Source organism: Ischnura elegans, chromosome 1 (assembly GCF_921293095.1).
Source record: "Ischnura elegans chromosome 1, ioIscEleg1.1, whole genome shotgun sequence".
Classification (NCBI taxonomy): Eukaryota; Metazoa; Arthropoda; class Insecta; order Odonata; family Coenagrionidae; genus Ischnura; species Ischnura elegans.
In genome coordinates, this window is record NC_060246.1 from 95,570,576 (window position 1) to 95,592,990 (window position 22,415).

Sequence of the window (22,415 nt, forward strand, 5' to 3'; positions counted from 1 at the left end):
ATTTTGGATTTGGAAAAAATGGAGGAAGTTGATCGATGAAAGTATTTCAAACATTTGAAATATAGGTAATTGATTGGCTAATAGAAATGTGCATTGTTGTATTAAAATTTCTTCTGTAATTTGAAGAAATTAAAGCAATAATGCTAAATTTGGGTCTAAAAAGATGTTGATGCGTCTTATAAGCAGCATTGCTGCTCAAAGCCTCTCACATCACGTGCCAAACCTCACCTTCTCGCTGGTGGACCTGTTAACTGATAAATCAGTAACTAACGAGGTGGGCTTTTACAGTTAAACAAAACTTATGAAAGTGGTCAAGTATACGATTGCAAGATGTGAAGACTAAAAATTAGAAAATAAATACTTCTTTTTAGAAAACTTAAAAAAAAAACGCTTTTATTTCGCTTGGAACTAGTAATAAAAAAATATTTCAAAAAATGGACTAAAAAGTAAAAAATAAATTTTTATATGAATAGTTAAAAGAACCTGGGTAATCCATAATATTTTCACCAATAAATTTTTGAAATGATGATTCAAAGAACCTGGGTAATCTATAATGTTTTCACTAAAAATAAAAGCGTGGGGGCCTCACGGATATAAAATGTAATAGAAATTTAGTGGAGTAGTATTTTTATGTTATGGAGTAATATGTTATGGTGAGGTTTTATTTTTAGTGAAAACATTATAGATTACCCAGGTTCTTTAAATTGTCATTTCAAAAATTTATTAGTGAAAATATTATGGATTACCCAGGTTCTTTGAACTATTCATATAAAAATTTATTTTTTACTTTTTAGTCCATTTTTTTAAATATTTTTTTTATTACTTGTTCCAAGCGAAATAAAAGCGTGTTTTTTAAAAAGTTTTTTTTGAAAGAAGTATTTATTCTTTATCAGTACCGCTCACATAAATTTGCTCGATGCCCGGTGACCATTTTACAAATCACGGTGCCCGATTTAGAGAAATTTTAAGACCTTCAGTGAAAATTGTGATGACTAATTTGCAGGAAAATTTACATCAATTACGAGATGTAGAGAGAAAGTATGTAAGGAAAATGTAGAAATTTAGTTAGAATATTTTAGTTTTAGAATAAAAATATTTAAGTATGGAATTTATACAAAAAATATATTTCGAAAAGATACATCGCTGGTGAAATCATATTGGACATTTTTATGACCATGCAGCGTCCTAATTTACTTCCACCAGAAGCTCTTGGTGCATTGAATTGGATAAGGAAAATAATGATTATCTAGGAAAGCCAGTAGAACCTCGATAAAGGTTGAATGAATAATATATTGCTGCAAAATCGGTACCACGGCAGCCTTGCTTACAGCTGTTTCTTCAAAGCCTCTCTGTCGACCATGACGAATCTTCTCATTGGGATTTCGTTCACCAGTTTCACTCCGCCATGCAACTGCTTATGGGAGACCAATCTATCTGTAAACATAAAAATCGCCCAATTCAACCGAGATTCTTTAAAGAAAAATTGTATTTTGATCGGTAAAATTTTGCTTTGATACGCGTAAACTCAAAACACATTAAATATCATTCTAAATCGTGCTTCCTGAAGCGTTGAAGCAAGATAACTTCGAAGCTGAAATGATTTTAAACTTAAACGTTTGGGTTATTTTGCCTTTTGTGTTCAATTATAATAATGGATTATTTATTAGGAAAGGTGAAGCTCAAATGTTAATATATCGTGACGGTCGTCGGCTTATCTCTTTCCTTTCCTTTCACTTATCCCTTCATCCCATTACCATGAACATTTACAACATCGCTTCATTATATCGATCATAAAAGAAATTTTCTCCTGCGTGTCGAGGAGTGACGCGAGTGGATGTAAAACTGATGTGAGATAATAAGTGAGGCGCAAGGTCGCATGATTGAGACCCAGTCTGAAGCGGTGAGGTTAATTTGGGGGGTGTTTGACCACATTGCTATTCAGCGTAATGAAAATTCCCTGTGTGTGCCCCATGCTTCAAGTCCAATATAAATTCAATTTTTCTATGGTACTCAGTAAATGAGCCAATACATTGGCCTTGTAACAGTTCTTCATCACTGTTATACTTCTTTTTCATTTACCATTTTATGTTTCATACATGACCACATCTGTTATCATCTTTCATTAGTGTATAATAGGGTATTATATCGTGTCTATGTAAACGAGCTTGGAGCATATTAGTTTTGTGTTTCTTATCATAAGTGATTTTTTGTTGCTGTCATATCTATTAAAGCTTGCCAAATCACGCATTGGCTTCAGCATTACCTGGTGGTGGCTAAAAAATCTGGTTAGCTTGAAGTCTGATCTTACACCGAAGAAAACCAGAACTTAACACCCCTCGTAGGTAAAGTTAAAGGCTGTATGATCCTATGATTAGCGTTTACCAGATATTATAAAACCGGCCCCTAGTATTTTTTCCTCCTCATGTCACCCTACCACTCTGCCTCAGCGGAAAAAATATAATACTTGAAGCATAAATATATAAACTAAGTGTTTCAGTGCAATCATGTAGGGTATTCTCAATCTCTCAGATCCCTTTTAAGCTTCACCTCTGCATAGTACCAAAAAAATTCATAGCATTATTTATTATTTTTAGATATATAGGATAATCAGGATTATTCATTATTTTTACTGCAGAATTAAAAAAATTATTAAACAAAAGGATTTATAAAACATTCTGGGAGGAAATTACTCGTAGCGTAAACAATTGCATAGGATAGGATTAATTAGGTGATAAATACATTTATCCATAGCCCGCGATAATCTCGGAATATCTGGAAAACTTTTTTCTCACCTTTAACGTAACTGGCCAGTTCGTCTGCAGTAGCGCTTTGGTTCTCATCGCCTGGCTTCAGCATCACATATGCCCTAGCCAAATTCGTAGCCTCCGCGTCAGGCACAGGGATCACGCAGCAATTGAGCACTGACGGATGCATGGACAGTACAGCCTCAATTTCAATGGGAGCCACCTAGATAACAATAAAAGAGAACATTAATTCACATTTAAAAAATAATTCATGGCGCAAGTAAAGAGATCCGATACCTGGAAGCAGTGACAGATCCAGGATAGGGGTAGGCAATAGTAACCTCCCAGCAGTAGTGGGGGTCCGAATAAAATTATAATTTTATTTAGTGTAAATTCGATACCTCAAGGGGGTGGGGAGTATAGCCCCATCGAACCCCTCTCTGGATCCGCCACTGGAGGAAGGTATGATCTGTCTTGCATAAATAAAAAAAAAACACCTGCAGAAAGCATAGAAAAATTGATTTTTTATTGAAGGAAGAAGCTATTTTTTAAGCCATCGAACGGAAAGTTGAGGAGGGAACTAGCATAGTGGAATTAAATTTGTGCACTTTAGACTAAAATAATTTGATATAAAAGATATGAGAACGCGTATTTGAAAGAAGAGGGAAGGAATGCATTTGGCGATCAAAGAGGAAAATGAATCTTAGCTCGCCTTATTACATGGCGATATTGATAAAGCTCGTCTCATTCAACAACGACTTGATACCGTCTTGTTTTGCGGCTATGAAACGGAAATTGCGAGTAAGCTCATGCTTGAGACGATCTTCGTCAAGCAAATGCTCAAGATGCGACTATGAATACGGCCCTTAGTTTCAAATTTTCTACCAGTTTACTTTCAGCCATTACTGTAATTTCATCGATACTCAGCGATAATCATGCTTGGGAATTAACACAAAATATTTTCTCTCGTAGTGATGTATGTGTGTGCCATAGACTAAGCGGTGACTGCATTTAGTAGGGTTTCTGGAGTTCTGGCGGGATATTTAGAGATAAAATTGCACTTACCACATGATCAAAATATTTGAAAACATTTGAAGTCCGATCTATTGAGTAAAGGTTTCCAGCTTGATCAAAGCAGACGTAATCGCCTGTGTGAAACCAACCATCTTCATCCTTTCCGCATTTATACCGATCCTGAAGAAAAGATGAAGTTCAAAATTTTCAGTCGGATATCATCCCGAGAAGAATATTCCATACTATTAGAATTGCTTAGGGAAAAGTTGAATGTTTTTGATGCCTGTAATCGACCATCCAGTGAGAAATCACTTTACCTTTACCTTTTGATCGGATGTTATGTATCCTTTTGCCGTGTAAGGATTCCGAACGAGCAGCTCCCCTTTCTCCATCGGGCCAAGTTCCGAACTAGTAAATACATCAATCACCTGAGGGTCGATGGGAAAACATAAAATTAAAATTAGCTGGCAAATAATCACAATTTTTTAGTAAGCAGTTCTGAATCATGATATCTTACCTTGGCTTCAACCATCGGCAGCACTTTTCCGGTAGACAAACAAAATTCTGAAATGGAGATATTTAAAAATAAGAACTTTTGATGAGTCGTTCGCATTTTATTTTAATAATTTTATTGCAATCCATTGTAATAATTATTAACTGCTCATTACATAGCCTTTTATTATGTTTCCAGTTTTCCAGCATAACATATATACATTAATAATAATATTTAAAGATAATACAAGTGGAATCTTCTCCGCTTCTCCTTCAGGTCAAGAAGAGACGATGGCAGGGGCAGCTATAGAAACTTCGGCCTACAATGAACTCACCCGGTTGAGAACCCGTGAAGACTTCACTTACATCATACGCCGGGGAAAAAAATGTCTTATTTAAAGATAATAGTTTGTGGGAGAGACACATCATTTCCCGATGTAGTAAACAAGTCCCCTATTGTAAGAGTTGAACGACTAAAAACTTTGCTTTTTTCATGTGGTAATTTATTTTGTTCCACCATGGTTTCGTTACAGCGTGACATTTTCAAAGTTTTCCATCTTGAACATGCTACGCTATAACGAAACCATTGTCGGACAAAATAAATCACCACATGGAAAAAGCAAAGTTTTCACACTTTCAACTCCTACCAAAAAGGATTCCTGGGAAAAAGGATTTAGTCACGCTCGCTACTATTACTTAAGTCCCCTATTACCCAATTTTACGCAGAATTACGCACTAGGAGTCGCTGGAATCCATTGCAAAAGAATAATTAATTTTATGGTATGGAGTTATTGAACAGTTGCCAAAGGCCACTAGTGTCGCCTGGTATTATAGATCACCCTCTCAGAACCTCGCGACGGCTACGATCACTCTTTCCGAATAATATATATTTGCATAGTGTTATTTCCTTTTCTCTTGATCCAGCCAAAATTCATTTTCTTTCAACCGGCTATCTAAAGAAATAAATTTCCGAATACCTCTTCTTGGAGCATATCTCCGCCATCTGAAAATGGTCTATGCAATCCAGGCGTAAATAAATTGAAAAAAATGGTTATGCTGTTAATCCCCGTAGATTAGCCAGATAATACATGTTATTCGTACGCAAAACATAAATATCAGGCTCTAAAATTAATGAAATTATGGTAAATTTCTGAGAGGAGAATCATTTACACTCACCCCCATCCATTTCAACCGCTTTTATTCCTGCCACAGCTGTTGCCTTTTCTGGACTTTCGCCGATATTCTCAATTCCTTCTCCACATTCAGTGCCGGAAACATAGAGAACTTCGGAGATACCAAACAACTGCGAGAAGTAAGAATAGTGGCATTACATCACCAGAAAATATAACACCCATAAATTCTGGTTTGTAATCATTTGATTCATCAATAGTCTTCATGTAGAAAGATTAGTCTACCAGCAAAATTATGGAGCAATTTTAACCTCCTCGGTCCTAGCGTACCTATTGCATGAAATACATCGTTGTTTGAAATTTATTTTTACTCTGCTAAGTGAAATGTCGTATTGCAACTAGTTCAGTGCTTCCTGACAGATGACAGCATCAGACAGAAGCATGACTCACAGAAATCGCTAATGTTGTTCATTAACAACTAATAAAAAAGAAAACATGAAAATCAGACCAAAAATAACGGTACATATGTCCCAGGACTAACGAGGTTAACCTTAAAACTTTGAAAAATAGGAAGCGTTACATTAAAAAATCTTAAATAGACATTATCATTGCATCTTACCTGAACAATCTTGGCTTGAGGGAAATTTTGGGTCAGAAGTTTTGAGGTCTCAAAATCCAAATGGGTGCCTCCACTCGTCAATCTCTCGATGAATCCTAGAGTTTGGGAGTTTATTCCTGGCATTCGAGCAAACCACTTTGCCACGAAACCATACAGGAACACAGAAACTGGCTGTAAGAAATATTCAAGACTCCCTTTTAAACGCAATATACACAGGATAATATATAGAATGTAATTGATCGTACTGGGATACCAATTGGCCACATAAATTCATATTATTTTGTTGCTAATTATTTTTTATTAGATACATTTATCGTTAAATATTTATCAATAACAATAATGGTCCAAATCTACAAAATAGATTTAACTTTATGCAGGGGCGGTCTGGGGTGATTGGGGGCCCTCGGCTAGGGCGCACGATGGGGCCCCCCTTACAGGGGGCTCCGGGGTTCTCCACCGGAAAATTTTAGGAAATTGGGTTCCCGGAAATAGATTTTGACGCTGTTTGGCTCTTAAAAAACAAGTTAAAACTCAATAAAGAAGCAGATCCGTAAGAAAAAATACAATGAAAGGTGAGAATTTCACAGCATATAAAATTTAATATTGTACCATGGTTCTATTATCTATTCTTTAGTGAATTTATTCCTTGAAACTGCGCTGAAATCTAAAAAAACTGTCAAATTACCTTTTCGAATAACCCTTTCAAAAAAAGCATTAGGTTCTGTTTTATATTCTGACACTTTTATTTTATTTATATTTTATATATTCTTATTATAATGAGTTTGTATGCAGTGTAAAGCAAATAATGAAAACGTAGAATTTTATAATTTCAAAAAAACTTTGAGCAATCTGAGGCTTTTTTTATTAATTCTTTCATATACGCTGCACGATAGACGCGAGCGTTGTGGGCGCCCCCTAAGCTTGGGGCCTTCGGCGATCGCCGACCAGCCGACCTGGCCAGACCGCCCCTGACTTTATGCATCTATGATAGATGCAATTTCATGACCTAGGAAGGGTTTGATGGAGTGGTTCTCAATCTTCTAAATTCTGCGGCACACACACAAATAGGGTAGTTTCCTTCATCAAAGAAAACGAAAGGCATTGATTGCGATTCGTTACCACCATTAGTGTATTCATAATATACAAATTATTTGGATTTAGAAATGCCGGTTTAGACGAATGGCAATGGTCAATCTTATCCTCATTTGAAAAAGGCCAGATTGGCGCCCATGCGGTGCCACTCCACGTGACGTCACAGGGACCTAGTTTCTATACGAGTAGATAGGAGTTTTACATCGTCTGAGGTTACCAATGCATGCATGGGGCACAGAGCTCAGGGAAACATGTCTTAATAATCACCTATTAAAACTGGCTAAGGTCGGAAAGTTTTCTTCCTATGATAAGGTATTCGTAATCCTTATTTAAGCCAAGCGCTACCAGCTAGCATGGTACTCAGCTACCTGCTAGCATCCTGCGTCGTATCAGCGCTCAGAGCCTCGCCCCAAGATCACCTCACTTGCGGCAGCGGGAACCAGAACGACGTCACACGGAGTTTTCCCAGCATTCATACTTAGCCGTCGCGTTTTCGCGCGCTTGAAAATTTTCACTTTTCCTTTAGTCGCGAAAAATAGATATCGTCATTTAAAAAAATAAAAGCGTGAAATACGTATTCCAGGAGTAATTATCTTTCGATTTAGGCAATAAAATTTAGGCAAATAATAGGAAACCACCCTATTCTCATTTTGCGGTGGCGCGCAATCATAAAATTACATTCGTTACTTTTTCGTGACTCCAAGTCTTAGTCTTCTTTGATTGCCCCTGTGAAAGGGGTCGTTGGACTCCCCAAGGGGTCACGACCATGGAAGTAACAGATTAAAGCGAAAACTCACCTTGTATTTCTGAATGTAGCCGATGAATGTGTCAAAACTGAACTTTGACAGGGATAAATAACTGTAGCCCATCCAAACGCTATGGGCGATGCACACCATTGTACCAGCAGCAAAATTCGGCATTTGAGTGAACAGAGCGCCGCTCCCCATCAATCCTCTGAGGAAAAACATTCCATTGCATTTTTAAATTCTTGTAGATACTAGTAAATATAAAATAATAGAAATTCAGAAAATTTTTAAGCGATTGACAGTGCCAGATTTGTCTGTGTGTACCATGAACATGTGAAAATGTGCCGAGTGTCGTAATTAAAAAACTATTTGCCGAATAATATTCCCAGTTCAACATGGTCAGTGGAGATGAAACTAATGCAAAATGAGTAGCAGGCATAATTTAGGTGTGTATAGACGTGTGAGCAACGATGAGGATATATTTTATATTTCATCTGATACTGTTAAAGTTACTTGTTACTTGTTCAGATTTGCTACCTATCGTTGAATTATTTTCAATATTATCCGATCAAGAAGTTTAACACGTGAACCTTTTTTTTGTAACGACAGTGATGTATTTTCTCTTTGATTTGGTTTTGCTACGCTTGGTATAACTGTTATTCCTCCTTTTGCATTGGATTGGTACCTTCGAAAATTTAATTATTATTAAAATTGTATTATTTAATTTCCATGGTTATGTTTGAGGTTTAATCCTATTGGCAAAAATATTGGTGGCTATGGATAATTTTTCACCGCTGATAAACAAGGTATATTTCACTTTGAAAAAAATGTCCATAATTTCTCTCCTTGTTTTGATGCTAATGTTGGAGATTATAAATCATATTCACCTTGAAATGTTATCTGGCAATCTTGACCAGCTAAATAGCTCGTTTTAGAGTTTTCCGTAATCATTAGTGCTGATAGTAGATATTTATTATTAGATAGATAGATTATATGTTGCCACTGTTATGTAATGATGATTAGTAAATATAATTGAGGCGGTCGCATGCATTAATGGGCTGACGTTTGACACTGGATAAATAAGAAAATCTTAAATATATGTGCATTAAAAGGGTGATTTTCATGTCGTCAAAGATGGTAACGCTAATTGTAAAAAAATAAATACTCGATACGAAAAATAATAATCTTTCTCATTCGTACTTGGCGTTGCAGAGTAGAGCAATTAGGTTGTAATGAGTGTGAGCACATCCTTTGGGAGGCCCAGTGGAGCCACTAGTGTTGAAAATGGAAGCGATGTCCTCCTGGGGTGATATTCCGATATCTTCTGGAAGAGCTGAAAGAATAAAACAGATTTTTATGTTATTAAAACAACTATAATCCGATGGAGAACTTGATGATGGAGAACTTGAACTCAGGATGGTAGTAGATTTTTCATGATACTGAATGGCCATAAACCGAATAACAAAATCAAAAGAGCGTTACGGAAATAAATAACTATGGCGAATCCTTTTCCTTTGCCATTTTCATCAATTTGATATCGTTACCCTAATTTTTTTGGGGACCTTTACTCAAATATAATATTTTCTGTTTGAAGGCAAGGTGAGTGGGAAGGAGAATAAGATGTTTCATCTTATCAACTCCGACAGTTGGCTGCCGCATTGCAAGATACAAAATAAAATGATTCGTGAAAATCATCAAGTCATCGGACGAAAACGAATGGGTAGAGAGGAATAAAGTTGAGTTATCTGACCTGAAACATTTTCTTAGGCCAATTTGTCTTTGGGAAACAACTGCAGAAAACCTACATACACTCAATAATTTAATATATTTTAGATTATATGGAGTCTCACGATAGAATAATTTTAACTTAAGAGTGCCGGGAGTCTCTCGCGAAAAGTGCAAGTCAATATTCATTTTATTTTAGCATTATTATTATGTTCAAATCATTACTGAACTCGTATTAAGCAAAGCAATCTTAAAATAATATGTTAAACCACGAATAATACTGTTTTCTTAGAGTTTTTGAGTATTTACGTTATTCAAAAGTCTACTGATGACTGAAAAAGCCTTTTTGAAAGGAAAAATATTTTAACGAAATTTAGATCGTTGGATTATCATCTAGGTGGAATGAGATCACGTGCCCACTAACAAATTGTGCCATGGGTGTGAATGAACACTACTTTTACTTTACTCGAACAAAACTTCAGTCTCACGATACGTAAGCGTATGCATGAGTATAGGTTCTCAAAAGTATACAATAGGCCGTAGTATTAAGGATTAAACTCCCAAGTTCAAACGTTTTGTACCTGCTCCTGTTTATAATTTTCCTGGCGTTTTCGATAAAAACTGAAAAGGATTGATTAAATATTAATTAATTGTATGAAAAATCAGAAAAATGACGATTTAAGACAGAAGAAAGAATATTTTTCTCAGGATAATTTTAGCTGTAATGCCCAATGCATGGCTGTACACAGGTTGACAGATGGCTCGCGATTCATGGTGATGTGGATTGATTGGTGACGAACTCAAGGTAGAAGCTATTACTGTAAGAGGATTGGGAAGAACCTCATCCCGCAAAGCTATGATTGCATAACTCATGGCCGAGAGGAATAAATACCACCAAATGCATAGTGTGGAGGAGACTACGAGCGGAAATGAAACAGAACGGTGCAATAAAGATTTGCGTAGATGGTTCCTTACTTCATCACTCATTGCGCCGCATTTCATTTGACTTATCTCGTAATATTACGTTAATTTTAAATAAATAAAAATGGAACATCAATCAATCTTTCAGACCTTTAAATTCATTACTTAAGTTACTTGTTTTATTTTAATGGTTAATACAATATTCATAGCTTGAATTTGATCATCAAGCTACTTTCATGTATCAACTCCTTCGGCCCATGGGCGTACCCAGCGAGGGGCAGGAGGGGGCAGCTGCCCCCTCATAAAAGCAAAAATCGCAAATGTCTCTACGGAAATAATATTTTTTCAAGCAAATAATTTTAAAAATTAATAATTTTACCTTTTCCCCGCTTAAATCTTACCCACGACTTGAACAACCATGGCTCGCCCCTCCTAGTTTTGATCCTGGGTACACCCATGTTTCGGCCGTTGAAAATTGGAGAGGAAATCTGTCAGTACTCAAAAGATGGCAATGTTATAGCTAAAATGTATACTAATCCTCGCAAGTGCAATATAAGATCTTAAAGCTTTTTGCCGAGCTAATGAGCCACCATAACGTAACACTAACGCAATAATGATCGTACAGGGGTCAGGGGCCCCTGCACGGCCTCCTTTACGTATTAAAGGAGGCCCTTGTCGTTCTAGAGAGAGTCTTAAGCCTTTGCAGAATCCGGCAGTATTATAGCCAATAGGGTAGTTTCCTTCATCAAAGAAAACGATAGGCATTGATTGCGATTCGTTACCCACCATTAGTGTATTCATAATACACAAATTATTTGGTTTTTGAAATACCGGTTTTGACGAATGGCAAGGGTCAAATTTTATCCTCATTTGAAAAAGGCCAGATTGGCGCCCATGCGATTCCTCTCCGCGTGACGTCACAGGGACCTAGTTTCTACACGAGAGGATAGGAGTTATACATCGTCTGAGGTTACCAATGCATTCATGAGGCACAGAGCTCAGGGAAACATGTCTTAATAATCACCTATTAAAACTGGCTAAGGTCGGAAAGTTTTCTTCGTTTGATAAGGTATTAATAAACCTTTTTTAAGCCAAGCGCTACCATTCAGCAAGGTACTCTGCTATCCGCTAGCATCCTGCGTCCTATCAGCGCTCAGAGCCTCGATCAAGGTCACTTCACAAGGAGAGAGGGGGAACCAGAAATGCGTCGCACGGACTTTCCTACTTACGCGTCGCGTTTTTGCGCGCTTGAAATTTTTCACTTTTCATTTAATCGCGAAAAATAGATATCGTCATTTAAAAATCTAAAAGCGTGAAATACGTACTTCAGGAGTAATAATCTTTCGATTTAGGCAATAAAAAAATAATAGGAAACCACCCTATTATAAATAAATAATTAATAAATGCAATGTTTCGCACAGTTTCCATTTCATTAAGGTATAGGACCAATCGCTGTTATTACGTTTCGAGCTTTAACTAAGCTTTCCGGCGAGATCCTAATGAGCCTCTTCAAGATGTCATATAACTTTGTCTCCACTGGTTTTATTTTATTTTTTTTCATGACCTTTCACTAGTTTAAAAGTTACTGTAACGTTTAAATTTTCAGAATAGACCCGTTCTCAGCATATTTTCTCCAATCATACATTTTACATGTGATAAATTTTAGATAATGTCAAATGTTGACAAGAGTAAGTATACTTTGTGTAGGTACCCTTAAAATTTTAAGACGAATGCATTATAAGATAATATCAGGCATAATAACTTCGTGGAATCTATAATTCTTCTAGCTTCAACATGAAGCCATAAGTTTTAAACGAGAAACAATTCCAGAAGTTAAAAAAAGCAAAAAGACCAGATAGATTTAAAAAATAAACGCTGTTTTATTCCACTCAGTATTTATTGAAAACTCATGTGTGGAATATATGAACGGTTCTTTTTGAATCTATCATGTCACCATTACACGAAGTGAACTCAGGAACCATTGCTTTGATAAAAATAACCAGTCGAGGGTAAGTGTGGCAGGTCTTACGGGGAGCGTGGTCGTTCTCGAGGAGGTCCTCGATCGCCTCGGCCCCGTCCACTTGTCCGTCGAGGGAGAGGATCTTCACCTGCGGAAGGTCGAGGGACGCCAGGATGGGCAAGAGAATTGTCGCCGTGGCTGGGTCGCACATCACCACGTTGGGCTGGCTCTCCCGAAGTTGACGCTCCATCTCCTCTGCGGCAAAATAATAACGATGATGATGATGATGATAATAATAATAATTTTTTAATTTTAACAATTTATTCAAAAATACAAGAATACAATGCACATTAAAAGGTTAAATATTACTACATCAACCTAGGTCCCACTAAGCCACTTGGACTTGTCAGTGGGTTCCATAAACATTTGCGAGTAGTGCTTACAAATATACATATAAATCAAAGCAATGCAAGTCATCTGTTATCATAATTAGGTCATCAGGAAAAACATATATTAAAGGATACACATACATACGTAAAAGATAGATACACTTTGAAAAGTGTGCAGTCGATAATAATAATAATTGCTATTTTACGAAATAACTAGATTGCACACTTAATAAATACATGAGTTTAGTGAAATTTGTAATCGGGGGACATAATAACCGATACACTAATATTGTATTTTCCACAAATTATTTAATGGTCTGACACTGGTTTCGATTCTATACGCAATGATAAATAAAGATATCGTTCTGCTCACTTAAATTTACTTCACAGTTCTACAACATGCCTTTCGATTGGCTTGAAGTCATCATCAGGTACTCTAGAGCTGTGAAATGAATTTAAGAGGGTAGTATGATATCTTTGTTTATCATAGTGAATAGATCAACTTAATACTGGATGGCGATAGTTGGTGATAGGAAACATAATGTAAGATACACTGAGTTGTATATTCCACAAAAGCTTAATTTACCGACCTAGCTTTCGACATTTACACCATGTCTTACCTTTGAAAATGTCATAGTGTACACGTCGAAACCTGAGTCGGTCAATGAAACTTTTGTGTACTCACCCGGAGACTCGAACGGATAGCATCCGCGCGCGGCTGCGCCGCACATCCAGCAAGCGATCTGCACCACGTACACGAGGGCAGATTCGTAGGTCGCGAAAAACAGCAACCCTCCTCTTCTGAGACCACGCTGCCACAAGGAAGCAGCCAAAGACTTGCACATGTCCTCCAGTTTCGAGAAAGGGACTGACTTACCTGTGACAACATCGACCTGGAATTCAAAATTTTATTTACAAACATTCAACATGACCTTCTCAGAAATGATTGTGCTTCCTATGAGCGTTGAGGAAGCCTTTTAATAGTGTTGCTGTCGCGGTGAGAAGCGTAGTAGCGTTGTGCGTAGTAGTATAGCGAAATCGTATAATTTTTATTAATTTTTTCGACATACCCATTGGTAGCATTAGCTTGATTGGAAATAATGATTTACAATAATCGGTTTTTTCATTCTAATTTTTAATTGAGCAGTGTCTTTTTTTAGAGGCCAGTAGAATCGATTGTTGACGATTTTCACGAACAAAAACGCATTCTCTAAATAAATTACTATTTGAGAAATTTCTCTTGACTCATCCAAGTTTACCTTTACAGAAATTTGGATTTTTCCATACAAAAATTATTATAAAAATCATCCAAGATAAAATAAAAAATAAATAAAAAAGCACTTTGACTCAATTTATTGAACCCAAACTCTGACGACCGCAAACAAGTTTGTTGGGGTTGTCAGTACAATTGGAGGAAGATGGCGTGGTTTTGCCAACTTACGACGAAAGGCTGATCTCCCATGGAGGGTAACTTTTCCCGTAGCGAGCGGAAGATGAACTCTGGCAGAGTGACGTCAGTCGGAATGTCGAGTTGCCTCTCAGCCCACGGCGAAATGATCACCTTATCCGGTCCGAACACCATGTTTGAAATTTTTGGGTTGGAGATACCTGTAAAATCGACAAAACAGAGTTAGCATCTATTTAGATCGAGTCGAAAGTTTGAAGGGTCGTGTGTGTCGGAAGGAAGTGTCTGGCTTGATTTTTTGTGGATCAATTCACTCATCTGCAGCAGCCAAATTAGCTGACATGTATATTTAGTTATAGTTTCAGGTATTTTTGGTTTGCGTGTTCCATCGAACCCCAATTAAAATTTAGTCCTATAGCAGAGAGAAATTTCTGGATATCAGTATCATTTCTTGATTTTATCTTATTTAAGTAATGTTCAACTTTTTCGTGCCTAAGTTTCTCCCTTTAATTTAGTGCTTTTCTGATCTATGGTGTAGCGCTTTACGGTGCGGAAACATGGAAAGTTAGGAGAGATCGAGATATATTAACCTAGAGGCATTCGATTTGTGGGTGTGTTGAATAATGGGGAAGGTGAAGTGGATGCAGAGGAAAAGAAATGATGAAGTGCTTGACGTGGAGGGTGACGAAAGGAAACTTCTCGATGAGATGCGAAGGAGACAGATGGTTAGGATGGAGCAAGTAATGGTCGCAGAGGGAATATTGAAATCCATGCTAGAGGGAATAATGATAGGTAAGATAGCGAGGAGTAAAAAGAGTAAATGATTACAGATAGAATAAAAGGGAGTTTGCCTCATCACAAATTGAAGAGGAATGTTCATTAGGGGGGGGATATAAGACGGGTAAATTTGCAAAATGCTCCATAAAAACCTACCTGAATCGATAAAATACTTAAATGATAATTTGTTCAGACAGCAGTGATGGTGAATTGGAATGGGCATAGGGAATAGGAAGACCTTGCACTTTTTAACAAGTTGACTTTTAGGTTTGTCTTTTTAGGAAAATGAAGAATTGTACTCTTCTTCTAACAGTTCATGAATAGTAACACCTTATTGCTGCGATAAAAGGCAATGCATTAGCCTATCCTATTTCGTCGGTTAATGCTGTCGTCTTGTGATGTAAATTCCTTTTATTATCTGTATTTCTTTCCCAATGAAAGGGTCAATTCGCATTGTCTACCATCTCCTACATCTCGCATAGTGTCTTCATGCAAAGGCAGGCAGAATTTATCATGCATTTTGGGGGAACCGCAGCTTTTATCGTCAATTTTTATAATTGAATTCAGAGAAATCTTTCATAAATTACACCCATTAATTCATTCGCTCATTCCATCGGTTTTTTTTCAATTGAAGGATATGCTGTAAGTAGAATCTTGACTCCGTGGTTACTTTTTTGGAGCATTCGAGACTTGAGGCTGAAACTTAACAAATGGGAATAGTGGAGCTGTCATTCTCTGGTGGCGAAGAAGTTTTTTTTTCAGTTCATCTAACTGCCGCGGGCAACGTCTAATGGGTAAAAAAGAAAAATGTGCATCCTTATACATATGCAGTGTTTGAAAGGGTAAATACAAAGATATTTCAACATTACAAAGGTAAGTGCGATTTGTAACCATTGCACAAGAAACATAAAATTCTCAAAACGATATCTTTTTTGCACTCAACACGTAACTCAATAAAATTATAACTTTCTCCCTAATATTTGTCCTATTAGTACATATAGTGCATCATATTAATCAATCCCTACTCACAGGGGCGGATCCAGGATTTTTTTCTGGGAGGGGCACAAGCAAGGCCGTATCCAGGATTTTGTTCAGGGGGGGGCACAAGGATACCTCATCGTACAAAACGAACGAAATGATAATGGGACCGTATTAAAAATCTAGCATATTTTTAAGGGTTTGGGGGGGGCACGTGCCCCCGTGCCCCCCCCCACCTGGATCCGCCTATGCCTACTCATATTTTTATGTAGAAAAGCTAAGAAATTTCCTTCCAAACATTAAATATGGAATTCTACAAAGTAAAGGCCTCAACAATTCAGTGCATCGTTATTACTTCCATTTATTCTGTTCATTTATTGTTTTTGAGTTTTGATCACGTTACTCTGCGTATATTACTCTGCGCATTAATTTTCTTGATTCTGTGGAAATCGATCTAATCGAAGTTTGGATTTCTACAAAACATCGAGGTTTCACTTTTAACTATTCCATCCGTGGATATTGGTCGTTTATTAATCATTCCAAAGTATTCATATTTTATTCTATTCTATCCTACTCGTATAATATAAGACTGAAACTTTAAAAAAGGGAATTGTTGCTCATATGGCATGCCACACCTCACTTGACCGGTGTGGTACAAGTGGCTTCTACGACGCTCTTCAGTGCACTGAATGAAATAATTTGACAATTGCAGCGACCTTCTCCTTGCGGTGTAAAATGAAGGAACCCCAAAAAGAGGGCATAGCAAGAAGTCAAAAGGTGAACCGCTTTGGCTCTTAGTTAAAAAAATCGATATTTCATAAATCCAACTGCCAGAATGCATTATTATTTCGAGCTGATAATCATCTCATCAATGGATTCAAATGATAAGAATGGTTAAATGTTATCGGCTCTACTGTGTTTATCCTTACTGTATCGTACAGACCATTGATCCTCGCCATAAAATTTACCTTCTTCATCAAGGCTTTGTGACCAGTGGGCGTTAAACCTACATATTTCCCTGTAAAAGTCGTCTAGAATTTTTTTGGCAAATTTACGCAGGACAATGACGTCTCCTATAGCATATTTTTGCTCCATAATACCGATTCACTATCATTTTTAGGCTCGTATCCTCGAAGGAAAAGGGTGTTTTCAATCAGTGATGATATATCCAAGCGTTTAAGCGAGAAACTAAAGTTTTCAATATTAATCGAAGATCCTTAGAAATTCTCACAATAATGCCCCTTCCGTGAATTCCCACGTTAGTTTTCACTTTGAATATAGATTAATTTCTTAAAAAACACCCCTCAAGTCAATTAGTCATCTACAAATAATATCGCAAACACTTCTTGAAATAATTTGAGGACAACACTGGCAGAAGCAGGACGAATTTTCTCGACATTCACGGCCAAAACATAGCACACAATCCTGTTGGGCGAATTGAAAGTTCCACCAGAAAGTGTACACCGGAAACACGATATCTTATAAATTAACTTTCCATTTGTTCAACCATTAAATAAAATAACGCACTCTTTTTTCCACACTCTTCAATAGCTTTTCAATTTTTTTCTAACATTCATCCCTGCAAAGTAGGTGTCCGGATGCTAACCTGATGAAACTGGCCAACACTGTTCTGTGCCACTGGAAATTATTGGGTACAATCCACCAGACCTTCGGATGCGCGCACTGTCGGGTCTGTCGGCGTCGACTGCCTGAGGACGAGTGGCGTCCCGTCGTAAAAGGATAACGAATTGATTGAGCAGACGCCTTCGGACACGTAGCGTTGTGGAGAGCGATGAAGAGAGGGGGAGGGAAGCGAACCAGGACCAAGCGGACGGAGTGGCGTGAGAAGATGGTGACATCCACACCCGTCGCCCGCGGCGCATCACGTTGCGGAAATTAAACGAAATAATAAGAAAAAAATAATCGAATCGCTTTGGTGAGGAAAAGGCAGCTTCTTCACGCGTAAATGTGGTTGAGAGAGGCGTTGGGTGCTTGCTAGAACGTCAGATAGTAAAAAAAACGAACACTACAACCAACCAGCGCTCGCTACACTCAACAAAACTGTGCTTTCATGTGAAATGTAATACGCTCCATTAGCCGAAAGTCGTTAGCCTTTTCTAACCCAGAGCTGCTTATTGGAGAACTTAAATTTCAAGGCTTCTCATTTTAAAAATGTGAACATTTTCTACGCAAGCATAATTTGTGTGGCAGTTACATATTTCGCCATTAAACTTTACAGCACAGAAAAACACGTAGTTTAAATATTTTGAGCAGTAGAATTAGAGGAAAAGAGACAAGGGTCATCTAAGCAACTTGAAATCAGCAAGTAGGTAAGTGAATTGCGTCGAAATGGCGGCAATGCAAACATATTTTACCATTCACAAACGCATTAAAAAGTAGTTAGTTCATTGATTTACTGGAGTGAGCATAGCCTCAAATTTATCCTTCAGTTTTACATTAAATTCAAATAAATGTGCGTCAACATTTTTTGCCGATATTAACACCAACATACTCAATTTTGTAATGAGAGGATCAAAGACTGCTGTAATAAATGCACGCAGCAGTGTCAATATTACCATTTACGAGAATACCTCCTAATATATTATACAACTCTCAGAGGTGCCGCCTTTCTCTCAGAGGTGCCAACTACGAAGATGCCGCTTTTCGAGCGTATTTGGGGCCCAAGGGAAACAATCGGCGCGATTTGAGGCTTGCATCCTCATGCCGAAGAAAACGTGTGACGAGGTATGTTTCTCCACTTGACTTCAGCTGTTGTTGGCAGGCGACAACTCACCCTACTCCAATATGGAGTGATCACTATTGTCTAGCGTTGTTTCTAGCAGAGGGAGGAAAAGCGTGAGGGGTGCATAAGGAGAAGCCGGAAGTTAAAGTCGACAGTCTAGAAGTGAGAAAGCTACAGAAGAAAAACGAAAACGAATTCCAATGATATTATTAACGAGCATACCTTCTGGCTTAACATACGACACTAATAGCCGGCTTCGAAATACCGCATAACATACAAGAAAGTATCCCTGTAAGTTGCCCAACTTGACTTGATATGATACTATGGTGGACGGCAATTCACCCTCCTTCCCAATGCTCTGTTTGCCTTTGGCTGGCGTTGTGCTCAGCGGAAAGAGGATGAGCGGAGGGGGTGCATTACGACTAGCTAGCCGTTGAGGGGAGGGATGGCAAGCCAGCTGCTTAATAGGCATCTACCGATTCGATCGATGGATTTTTCTTCCTCATAGGAAAATCCACTAGGATTGGTAGAAACTTAATTGCATATGTATGCTTGGTTTCGCTAATAGTAGGGCCTCCTTCGCTTCTATAGCGTTGGGGTGTTTTTCCCTCGTCCCCTCCCTTCCGCTCCTATCCCTTCCCAGAGGCGTCGGCGGGCTCCCATCGCTGCGGCGCCTCTATCCTTTTTCCTACCTCTCCAGCCCCTCCCCGGGTGATCGGGCGTATAAGCCACTGGCTTGGTTCCCGGCCCCGGTGCGTTGTATCCTTAAGAGGGTTCACCTAGAACCCTCATAGTCTTTGCTTAATAGGCAGTCAACAACCTCAAATAATGCAGACGGCGAGGAAAAACGTAAAAAAGTCTAATGATACGAATATACCTCCTGATATTACATACGACACTAATAGTTGGCTTCGAAAATACCCTTTTTATAGCAAGTCTGACGCCCCAGGAGAAAAAATATGCTAGATTTGATTGCTTGTTTCTCCACGACGTGATTATATTTAAGGAGTATTACAGTTCAGTATGCTCTATTGTTTCGTAAGACGGTCTAAAGTTAGGCTTGAACAAGGCGAGTTGATCAAACCGCATCGCTTGCCACATGGAAATGCTGATATTGTGTTTTCTGAAGGTTCTCACAGTGATTTTCGAGATAAATCTGTTCTTGCCGTCATTGAATAATCAGGACTCTGTAGGTTAGATAAATTCGTAATTAGATAACAGCTATTGATCATTTGTACCTAATTTGCATTTCGCAAGCACAAAAAAGCTTCCAAAGCATCAGTAAAAACTTGGGGTTTCAGACTAAGTATGCATTAAAAAGGGATAGATTTATGTTTTTCCATTGCAATTATTTTTTGTTCATATATTTAGCATAACATTTGGGATTACAGATGAAAATTAACCTTATTTTCGTAATTTTAATATCCAACCAAAAACGTTATGTTAGTTGGCATGAATTGTTAGTAGCAATAAGGCACAAAAATATTTCGTTCCGGCTTTTCTTTTATTTCGCTTTTCTCTCGTACCCGGTCCGTGAGGAAAGTCGTGACGCTTAGTCTTTGTATCCTCAACAGTTTCAGAAAATGACACCGCCATTTGAATTCCGAAAATACCTCTCGCGATCTTTTTATTTTTCAGAAAATAAATATTAATCATACATTACCCTCCTCTACTTCCTTTGATAGAAGACGTAATGTATTTGAAAGCCATCATGCTCCCCATCCAAAAATACCCTCTCTATCCGATTATATACTGCTCTGCTGTATGCATTTTCATTTTCAGAATTTAGGAATAAAAGACGGACAACATATTTTTATTATATTTGCCCAAACAATGAATGCCTCTCATACTTAATGCTACTTATCTTTACTGAATAAATTATAGTCCATTATCAACAACTCGCATTATGTGAAACTAATTGGCAGGTACCTTAAGTTCCCTCCTTTGGAAATTTAATGTACTACTTTAGATAGCCATAGCTTTCGGTAACCCAAAATACTCCCTCATTCTAATCAAATAAATCAATGCTGATTGCTGTGTAAATTTTGATTTGCACATAGCTAGAGATTATAAATTTGAGAAAATATTTAACGGAATAATTGAAAAACTAAATTTTTCACATAAATGAATTTTTCCAAGTGTTCATTCTGGAAAATATTTTCTTAATGATTATCGTTATCATTTTCAAGAATTTTTAATGCCTGATACTATTAATGCGCAATAACTAATGTAGATTTTAAACTATTTGTTTTTCTGATGATTATTTTAAATGCGAAATAGTCAAATAACCTTAAAATCGTTTATAATAATTTTAACACCGATTAATTGAATTATTTTGGCATTAAAGTAATCTGTCCACGTGACTGAAGGATGTAAGAAGGATGCCAAAATTATTCGTGTGTGTAGCGGGTTGAATGCGTGACCTTCCTTGACAATAATACTCTTTCTTATAAGCTGCTACACTTTTGTATACATTTTAATTTTTGATAATTTAGGAATCTTATAATAAATACAATTATTTACGGAAAAATCAAAACATTCCCTTCTATTCAAAATATTTATTACAAAATTCAATTTTACACGGCGTAAGAAACGAAGAAGACTAGTCTAAAGAAGTGTGTTGATGCTAAATGAGCATGATTTGGAGACAAATTCATTTTTCAGCGATATCTCTAACAAAATTCTGTGAATATATTCTCTTAAAGTACAGTCCCTGAAAATGTATTTTTTTACCGTACACGACCACGTATAGTTGAATTTCCCCCTTATATTTATGCCATAATTACAAGCATGGCTACAGTTACTAAAGATACTGAAGAAAGATTTAGTGCTTTCCCGGCCAATGGATTGCGTGATAAGTTCTCGGGATCGCCACCGCGTCTTGAACTCTTCACCCTGTAAAGATACTATTATTAAAAGGTGTGTAAAACAATACTCTATGTTTCCTTTTGTTCTACCATGAGTATTAATTATTTGCAACAATTACCCCGAAATCAGCTGATTCGAAGGAGATTGTTAGGGTTGTTAAAGAAAGATACCGCGACATTGAGACTAAAAAGATATAAGGGACGAAGAAAATGGTCCTGGTACGCAAAAACGGCTGCATTTGCGAAGAAATTAAAATAAGATTTGGGTAAAGGAGAGGAGATAAATTAATTCAGTGGGTCGGCTATCCGGACGGCAAGACGAGTAGGTAATGTTTTTTGGCCATTGCGCAGCGATGGATTTCGACGAAACGACGATTTAATCAAAGAAGAAGAATTGAGGCAAGCATAGATATTAATCTACGTAAAATGACAGTAATTTAGTGTTTAATTGTGGTTAATGCACGTTTTATCAAGAGAGTGTTAAGGTTATTTCATTAGGTTAAGCAGTGTTGAGATGCTTCCATGATGAAGAAATTTGCGCTAAGAGAGCCATTAGTGCAAGCTTATCATGAAAGCTCGAGAAACCATAATTAGCACTTCTCTAAAATAAAATGGGAAGTTTCAATCTAAAATTAAGGAGCTAGTGAAATTTTAATCAAAATTAACGAGAAAAATATGTTATTTTTTAAGGTACTTGATTGATTGTAATCTAGGTGATTGATTAGGTGTGAAAAAATTCCATTTATTTATGACAGCAATCTTTCATTTATAGCACATAATTCAAACTTTCCTGTGATGAAGAAATGAGTATAT

The 22,415-nt window shown here is 37.3% G+C and overlaps 1 protein-coding gene across 1 annotated transcript; it reads right to left on the bottom strand.

Annotated features, from left to right (window-relative positions):
• Positions 1–1,101: 1,101 nt before the first annotated feature.
• On the bottom strand, positions 1,102–17,890 carry LOC124166749 (luciferin 4-monooxygenase-like). The gene is made up of 13 exons (XM_046544424.1): positions 17,599–17,890; positions 14,274–14,440; positions 13,518–13,725; positions 12,513–12,698; positions 9,038–9,170; positions 7,889–8,045; positions 6,000–6,170; positions 5,427–5,553; positions 4,276–4,322; positions 4,082–4,186; positions 3,810–3,938; positions 2,793–2,967; positions 1,102–1,434 (listed from the first exon to the last, which is right to left on the bottom strand). Exons 1-13 carry the CDS (start codon positions 17,873–17,875, stop codon positions 1,325–1,327), a joined length of 1,992 nt encoding a protein of 663 aa, XP_046400380.1. The 5' UTR covers positions 17,876–17,890; the 3' UTR covers positions 1,102–1,324.
• Between the last annotated feature and the right edge of the window lie 4,525 nt (positions 17,891–22,415).